The sequence below is a fragment of the Mus pahari genome, chromosome 10 (genome assembly GCF_900095145.1).
Source record: "Mus pahari chromosome 10, PAHARI_EIJ_v1.1, whole genome shotgun sequence".
Lineage (NCBI taxonomy): Eukaryota > Metazoa > Chordata > Mammalia > Rodentia > Muridae > Mus > Mus pahari.
Window position 1 is genome coordinate 16205505 of NC_034599.1, and position 8483 is coordinate 16213987.

Below are 8483 nucleotides of genomic sequence, written 5' to 3' on the forward strand. Positions count from 1 at the left end.
GGGCTATATAGAGAAACCCTGTCTTGAAAAACCAAGAGAGAGAGAGAGAGAGAGAGAGAGAGAGAGAGAGAGAGAGAGAGAGAGCATGTTTTGCATACCAACGCGGACCTGGCTTCTAAATTCTCCCAGCATCCCTCAGTCCCAACCTGGCATACCCTGCCCCCAACCCTGAACTTTCCAGCCCAGGGACTGGGAAACCCTTCCCCCAGAGGCTCCTCCCCATATAGTTCAGACATTTTGGTCTCCCCACTCCCTTCACCTTCTCTCTCTTCCTGCCCTGTGCCCTTTCTCTCTTTATCCCTCCCCCCCCCAACTCCCCATGTGGTGACTTCACTGGCCTTGGGCCTTGGGGCTAGTGAACCCACCAGGGAGCAGCTTTCCAAGAAACCTACATTTAATATAATCTAATGTCTTGAATTGGCTCATTGGCAGAAAAAGAACATCAATTTTGAATCCACAAAGTGACACATCTCCTCCAATAAGTTCACGCCCACTGATCCTTCCCAAACTGTTCCACCAAGTGGGTACCAAATGTCCAAATATATGAGCCATCTTCAAACTACCACAGTCATGAACTATTCGCTGGGTGTGATGGTACATACCTTGCCCCAACACTCAGGTGTAAGGGCTCATGATTCGCTGAAGAATGACACCCTGGAGTCAAAGAGTATGTAAAGGCAAAGAGTGTTTTATTCAGCAGAGGTCCAGCATGCTGGGGTCTCTCCATTACCAAGACAGAGAGACCCCCAAGTGAGCTTGCAGGCCTGATTTAAAGCACACTAGGGAATCCTGGGCTAGGTGACCTCTATGGTAATCTGTCGGGTCCATCGCTATAGCCATTTCATTACTGGGGTGTGGGGGCTGGAAACTTGCTGGGGAGGTCTGGAAACTGCCGCTGACCCACTGTCCTTGCCTCAGGCCGGTGGCCGGGCAGCTTCTGGGGCCTGGACTTGACCGAAATTACCCAGTTCTTTAAAACGGAAATTTATGCCTAGTCTCCTTAATTGCCAGTTTGAATGAAGCCTTCTCAAGAAGGTTGAGGCAGATAGATCTCTGTGAATTCCAGGCTAGCCTGGTCTACATAATGAAGCCCTGACTCAAAAAATAAGAAAAAGAGAAAGATGAATGTGCTCACATCCCTGTGTGTGCTCACACCTTAAAATGAAGATAGCCACCAGGCAGTGGTGGGGCACGCCTCTGATCCCAGCACTCAGAACACAGAGGCAGGAGGGTCTCTGAGTCCAAGGCCAGCCTGGTCTACAGAGCTAATTCCAGAAAAGCCAGGGCTACACAAAGAAACCCTATTTCCAAAAACCCAGGGAGTCAGGGGAGGAAAGAAAGAAAATAGCTTGGGCCTGTGTAGCTACACTGACAGTTGGTGATAACATTGTAAGGGGAGCGGAAAGGATAGGAAGCTAGGAAGCCAGATGGCTCAGTGGTTAAGAGCACTGACTATTCTTCCAGTAGGCCCCGAGTTCAATTCCCAGCAACCACATGGTGGCTAAAACCATCTGTAATGGGATCTGATGCCCTCCTCTGGTGTGTCTGAAGACAGCTACAATGTATTCATTTACATAAAATAAATAATTCTTTAAAAAAAAATAGGGCCGGGCGTGGTGGCACACGCCTTTAATCCCAGCACTCGGGAGGCAGAGGCAGGAGGATTTCTGAGTTCGAGGCCAGCCTGGTCTACAGAGTGAGTTCCAGGACAGCCAGGGCTACACAGAGAAACCCTGTCTCAAAAAAAAATAAATAAAATAAAATAAAAATAGGAAGCCAGATGGGATGGGAAGGCAAAATAGGAGGTGCAGAGGGAGATCCTAAAAGGGGCATAAGATGCTAAGCCTTAGGGTGAATGTTCTTCCCTTCACTGGACTTTTGGGAAGAGCCCAAGGTCCTGCAGCTGAGATGGTGGGGGTGTGGGGTGGGGTTAAAGGGAGAGCAGAAGGTTTGAGAGATTTAGAGTGCTTGGCTTCCAAAGGAAGTTTCCACACTTCTGCCCACCTGCAGACAGGATCTTGGGGAGCAAAGCTGACCCTCAGGATCTGACAGACAACTGGGTGAGCCCCAAGTGTCAGGGACCAGTGTGCCCAAGATCAGGACTGCATCTTTATTCACAGAAGGCAGGGTGACAGGATACTTAGTTAGGGGTCTGTTAAGGGGCTCAGAATAGAGGAATGGCTAAGACACAATAGATGGGAGGCAGACTAGCAGAAGAATGAGGAAGAGAAAAGGGAGACAGGAATAAAGAAAGGAAATGGATACAAGGAAGAAAGAGAAAACGAAGGAGTCAAACTAAAGATGGATGAAAATCATAAGGTAATCCAATACTGGTAAGCTGACTGTACGATAAAATTGGCTGGAGAGCTGGCTCAGGCTTAAGAGCACTGGCTGCTCTTCCAGAGGACCCAGGTTCAATCCCTAGCACACACATGGCAGCTCACAACATCTGTAACTCCAGTTCCTCTTTCAGGATGCCCTCTTCCTGCTTCCACAGACACAGAAGTGACACACAAACGTCTGTGCATGCAAAATACCCATGAGCATAACATAATAGTTTAAAACATTTTAGAGGTCTGGCAAGATGACTCAGGGAGTAGAGACGCCTACCACCAAGTCTGAGGATCTGAATTCCATCTCCAGGCCTCATATGGCAGGAGAAAACCGCCCCCATTTTTTTTTTAAAGATTTATTATATGTAAGTACACTGTAGCTGTCTTCAGACACACCGGAAGAGGGCATCAGATCTCATTACGGATGGTTGGGAGCCACCGTCTGGTTGCTAGGATTTGAACTCAGGACTTATGGAAGAGCAGTCAGTGCTTTTAACTGCTGAGCCATCTCTCCAGCCCAAGAACCAATTTTTTGTTTTTGTTTTTGTTTTTCGAGACAGGGTTTCTCTGTGTAGCCCTGGCTGTCCTGGAACTCGCTCTGTAGACCAGGCTGGCCTCGAACTCAGAAATCCGCCTGCCTCTGCCTCCTGAGTGCTGGGATTAAAGGCGTGCGCCACCACCGCCCAGCTCCAAGAACCAACTCTTAAAAATTACCCTCTGATCTCCTCATGGGCACCATCACAGATAATAAATAAATACAATCTATTTGGAGAGGGGTGGACATGGTGGTACATGGCTTTAGTCGCAGTGTTTGGAAGACACAGGCCCACGGATCTGTGTGAGTTTAGCCAGCCAGGAATGGTGGTGGCGCAACTAATCCCAGCGTTCAGCCTACGCAAGCGGATCTGTTCGTTGCAGGCCAGCGTGGGCAGCCTGAGATCCTGTTTCAGAATAAAAAACTCAAAGGCCAAACAAAGTGGGGAGTTCGCCTTGCCGAAACGTTCAGGATAGGGACTCGAACCCTCAAATGACTGGGAGGCCCCTCCTCTCTTTTCTGCAGAAAGGAGCACGGCATCTTCATGACGACCCCTGGAAAGGACTCTTGGTCCTTTAAGCCGCCGGGAGCCAAGGGCCGCTGGATGACGTCACTGGCCGGCACGCAGGAAGTGGGAAGAGTTACGGGCCGCGCGGTACCGGAAGTCGGCCCCGCAGTGCGTAAAGCCCGTCCTCTTTGCGTCTCCTGCACGGAAGTGAGCGGTGTGCGCCGGAAGCGAGTCCAGAGGCGGCCTCGTGGGGAAGCGGACAGCATGGGGCAGGCGGGGCGGGTGAGGCGCGGCGGCCCGGGCGGGCATCGGGTGCTGGTGGGGTCGCGGCCGGAGCCTGGGCGCTCACCGCCTGCCTGTCGTCCCCGCAGTCCCGACATCAGAAGCGCAATCGCGCCCAGGCGCAGCTCCGCAACCTCGACGCCTACGCCGCGCAGCCGCACTCGTTCGTGTTCACGCGAGGCCGAGCGGGTCGCAGCGTCCGGCAGCTCAGCCTGGATGTGCGGCGGGTCATGGAGCCTCTCACCGCTACCCGCCTGCAGGTCTGCATCCCTCAGCCCTTCAGCTCCAGGCTCGGGGCTCGGCATCTTGGCGAGGTCTTGGGGCCAGAAGCCGAGCGCCTGCCTTCCCTGTGGGAGGGCTTGGCTGAGTCCCCAGCACCTCGAATCCAGGCATAATGGTGTGCAGGCAAAATCGGGGCTAGAAACGAGGGGGAACATCACCATAGAGACCATCTGTGGTTACATAGTGAGGTCCTGTGTTAAAAAAAGAAAGTCATACGTTGGGGGCAGTCGCTAGGTGACTCAGTGGGAAAGGGGGCTTGCTGTTAAACTGTCGTCCAATTCCTGTGCCCACGTAGTGGAGGGGGTGAAACCGCTCCTGAAGGGCTATCCTCTGACCTCCATCTGTGCGTCCCTACACGCTTGTACAAAAACTTTTTAAAGCTTATTTTTGAGTGCTGGGGCTATAGTTTAGGGATACAGGTATCCAGAAAGAGGTGTGTGGTCAGAAATAACACCTCAGAATCATCAGTTTAAACTTCTTCCCTCAGAGTCTTGTGTCCACTTCTTTCTCCATTTATCAGGTTCGAAAGAAGAACTCCCTGAAGGACTGTGTGGCAGTGGCCGGCCCCCTGGGGGTCACACACTTCCTTATTTTGAGCAAAACAGATAACAGTGTATACTTGGTGAGTGGGTACCACACCACCCTTTCCCTTCCTGAGCCCCCAGCAGCTCCTGTCTCATGATGAACCCATTGCCCTGACCTCTTGTGATGCTGGCGTCAAAGTAAACGCTCTGAAGCGAAGGAGCAGGGCTTTCCTTTCGCCCCGCCCAGCAGCCAGACCCCTGCACCCTCACCCAACCTTTCTTTGGCAGAAGCTGATGCGACTCCCAGGAGGCCCCACTTTGACGTTCCAGATCAACAAGGTGAAGAAGGGTAGAAATGAGAGCCCGGCTTGCCTGGGGAGGGCCCTGGTCACACAGGTGGTCCTTAGCCTCTAGTCTCCCTCGTTTCAGTACACACTGATAAGGGACGTGGTCTCTTCCTTGCGCCGACACCGGATGCACGAGCAGCAGTTTAACCACCCGCCCCTCCTGGTGCTCAACAGCTTTGGCCCCCAGGGCATGCACATCAAGCTCATGGCCACCATGTTCCAGAACCTGTTCCCGTCCATCAACGTGCACACGGTGGGCCAGATCTGTGGCAGCTGCTGGGGGCAGGGCGGGTGGACGGTCAGTGAGAGAGCAGGTGTAGCAGACCACACATTATGTCTCCATTGAGTGGAGAGACTCGCTGGCGCAAAGCAACTAATTTGATGTCAAATTCAGAGGCGGGGCTAGAACTTCCTTCTCTTCTGTGCTTAGTACACCTTGAGAGGTGCTGGGCTTTATGCATTGTAGGCTGGCCCTCTGCCAACTAAGCCATATCTCTGCCCCTTATTCTGGATTCAAGATCATATGTTAGACCAGGCTAGGATTAGACTTGTGGTCTTTGTTTGCATTGGCCACCTAGGAAGAGTAGAGTGTCAAGTACGCTCCTGGCTCCAGGGGTTCAGACGCTAAGCCCTGGCACCAGTGCGACTCAGAGCAGGCTCTTTCGTGGCCCCTGCAACTGAGACTTTTAGCCAGTGCTTCAGACAGTCTGAGGACACTACACCTGGGGCCTCCCTAGTGCCTTCTGCAGACACAGACTGCTGGAGAAAGCTACACTCCTTTCCAGCTTTAGTCCCTGGTTTCAGCACATAGTTCCCCAGGCAGGAGGCTCACGGGTCCCCTTGCCTCTGCCCCCAGGTGAACCTGAACACCATTAAGCGCTGCCTCCTCATTAACTACAACCCGGACTCCCAAGAGCTGGACTTCCGACACTAGTGAGTGTTGTTGGGAGGGAGGGAGGGAGGGACTCGGTGTGGGACACCCATGCACCTGATGAGAATTCTGCTGCTGAGGTTGTGTGATTGCTCAGACTCAAAGTAAACGCCCTGATGCATGTACAGGAGAGGCCAGAGAGCTGACCGTGGACTCCATGACCCTTAACCTTTCCCTCTACTCCCTACCGCCATTGCAGCAGCGTCAAAGTGGTTCCCGTGGGTGCAAGCCGGGGCATGAAGAAGCTCTTACAGGAGAAGTTCCCTAACATGAGCCGACTGCAGGACATCAGTGAGCTGTTGGCCACGTAAGAAAGCAAGCTGGTGGGCGGCAGCTGCGCCTGTGGAATGCCCAAGGTAACCTGTTGTTCTACACAGGGGTGTGGGGCTGTCGGACAGTGAGGTGGAGCCTGACGGAGAACACAACACCACAGAACTGCCCCAGGCTGTGGCTGGCCGCGGCAACATGCAGGCCCAGCAGAGCGCCATCCGACTTACTGAGGTGAGGGTGGCTATGGTGGCCCTCTCGGTTCCCTGTCCCAAGGCTAGCCTGACTCTCCCTGTCCCCCTGTGTTGGCAGATTGGGCCCCGGATGACACTGCAGCTCATTAAGATCCAGGAGGGTGTCGGCAACGGCAATGTCCTCTTCCACAGTTTTGGTGAGGGGACAGGGTGAGGCCAGCCCGTGAGAGCAGTGTTGAGTCCCACTGTGACCTTGACAGATAGTCTGCTCCTCCAACAGTGCACAAGACGGAGGAGGAGCTGCAGGCCATCCTGGCAGCCAAGGAGGAGAAGCTGCGGCTGAAGGTGCAACGTCAGAACCAACAGGCAGAGAACTTGCAGCGCAAGCGGGAGCTGCGCGAGGCCCACAAAAAGAAGAGCCTGGCAGGCATAAAGCGAGCCCGTGCAAGGGCCGACGGTGACAGTGATGCTGAGGACCCAGGGGCACCGCCAGAGACAGTGGGGGCAAGCCAGCCTGAAGATGAAGAGGACGACGCAGAGTATTTTCGCCAGGCTGTGGGCGAGGAGCCTGACGAAGGTATGCGGTAGGGTCTGCTGGTGACACCTTGGCCCTTTCTTTTCTTCGGAGGAGCTTAACCATTTCTCTCCCTACAGACTTGTTCCCCACAGCAGCCAAGCGGAGACGGCAGGGGGCGCCTCTGGGCAAGAAGCGGCGAGGGAAGGAGCAGAGGCCTGGTACTAAAGACCGAGGTCAGGGTGGCAACAGGCGGGCTCTGAAGCCCCAAGGCAGACCCCAGAGAGGCAAGACCAAGCTGAGACCCAGAGCCACACACCAGGACTTCCGCCCAGCATCAAGGAGGGGAACCTGAACCTGCTGGCAGTGGGTGGACTATGGATACCCCAGATTGGGGCCCGGAAGCTGCCTGGGATCCAGTGCAGTCCGGTTTCCTTTCATAAAGGAACTGTCCAGTTCTTATCTCCAATAAACCTGAACCTGGCGCTTTCTGAGTCTTCTTTCTGGTTGGGGCAGGGCAGAGCTAGCAGTACTTGGATAGTACAAGGAGGAAGTGGGCTAGGTGGGAGGGGTCACTCTGATAAGCCAGTGACCAGACTGCTGGGAACTCAGGACCAGAAGCTGCTGTGAGGATTATGTCTGCCCACTCAGGTAAGCCAGTTGAGATGGAATATGGTGCTCTATGGGGCTAACCAGTGCCCCACCAGGTGCCAGCTCAGAGGGACATTAAGGGAAGGATGGTGGGAGGGTACTAAGGAGGTTTAAGGTGGCCAGATCAGAAGCAACCGCACTGCATGTGGTTCTTAAGGGCTACTTGCTAGGGAGGGGAACCATGCAAGACCTTGCAAATTGGGAGCAGAGTTTGGGATGGTAAGGCTACAAAATGGATTCTCCCCACTGGTGGTTTTGAGGGGCCTAGCAACTCAGGAGAGGAGTGTCCTGATGCAACTGCTGAGTGGTGATGACAGTTTCTGTACAGACTCAGTACAGGGTCCTATGCCTACCCAGACGTGTTTCCAAATCATGTAATGTGCTGTGGCCCGTGCATCTGAAGATAGGTTGGTAAGGGACCTGCCAGGCTGCATCTACATGTAAGCTTCAGCTGCTCCACACTCACTTGTAGGGACTGGCTACTTACACAAATATGGGAGTAAGGCTGCGGCAGGTGGCTCAGTTACCCTGCCCACAAAAGTACTTGGGGGCTAGAGAGATGGCTCAGCAGTTATAAGATTTTATGTAGGGCTGGTGAGATGGCTCAGTAGGTAAGAGCACCCAAATGCTCTTCCGAAGGTCCGGAGTTCAAATTCCAGCAATCACATGATGGCTCACAACCACCCATAATGAGATCTGACTTACATATAATAAATAATAAATCTTTTAAAAAAATTTATGTACATGAGTACACTAGCTGCAGATGTAGTTGTTGAGAATTGAGTATTAGGACCTCTGGTCGCTCTAGCCCAAAGATGTACATAAGTACACTGTAGCTGTCTTCTGACACCCCAGAAGAGGGCGTCAGATCTCATGGGTGGTTGTGAGCCACCATGTAGTTGCTGGGATTTGAACTCAGGACCTTCGGAAGAGCAGTCAGTGCTCTTACCCGCTGAGCCATCTCACCAGCCCCCTATATAATAAACCTTTTTTTTGGGGAGGGGGAGGGTTAGGAACAGGGTTTCTCTGTGTAGCCCTGGAACTCACTCTAGACCAGGCTGGACTCGAACTCAGAAATCTGCCTGCCTCTGCCGAGTGCTGGGATTAAAGGCGTG

The 8483-nt window shown here is 53.2% G+C and overlaps 1 protein-coding gene and 2 non-coding genes across 5 annotated transcripts; all 3 read left to right on the forward strand.

The window, feature by feature from the left end:
* Nucleotides 1–3514: 3514 nt before the first annotated feature.
* On the forward strand, nt 3515–7201 carry LOC110327878 (suppressor of SWI4 1 homolog). Of its 3 annotated transcripts, XM_021207139.1 has the most exons (11): nt 3515–3658; nt 3748–3918; nt 4461–4562; nt 4753–4803; nt 4894–5064; nt 5668–5744; nt 5942–6049; nt 6120–6243; nt 6322–6400; nt 6484–6780; nt 6858–7201. In XM_021207139.1, the coding sequence occupies exons 1-11, from the start codon at nt 3641–3643 to the stop codon at nt 7070–7072; spliced, it is 1413 nt and encodes a 470-aa protein (XP_021062798.1). In that variant the 5' UTR covers nt 3515–3640; the 3' UTR covers nt 7073–7201. The 3 variants fall into 3 exon arrangements, with proteins under 3 accessions (XP_021062798.1, XP_029399697.1, XP_029399698.1); XM_029543837.1 differs by lacking the exon at nt 4894–5064 and having other exon boundaries at nt 3577–3658; nt 6858–7196; XM_029543838.1 differs by lacking the exons at nt 4753–4803; nt 4894–5064 and having other exon boundaries at nt 3577–3658; nt 6858–7196.
* On the forward strand, nt 4609–4691 carry LOC115064947. The gene has a single exon (XR_003844758.1). It is a non-coding gene; the product is annotated as a small nucleolar RNA SNORD105 (small nucleolar RNA).
* On the forward strand, nt 5790–5869 carry LOC115064951. Its single transcript, XR_003844761.1, has one exon. It is a non-coding gene; the product is annotated as a small nucleolar RNA U105B (small nucleolar RNA).
* Nucleotides 7202–8483: the final 1282 nt, after the last annotated feature.

Bases quoted from the DNA above. Each gene is read 5' to 3' on its own strand.
- LOC110327878 (XM_021207139.1), top strand. The intron at 4,563-4,752 runs GTGAGTGGGTAC...TTTCTTTGGCAG, and splicing joins CAGATAACAGTGTATACTTG to AAGCTGATGCGACTCCCAGG. The intron at 4,804-4,893 runs GTGAAGAAGGGT...CCCTCGTTTCAG, and splicing joins TGACGTTCCAGATCAACAAG to TACACACTGATAAGGGACGT.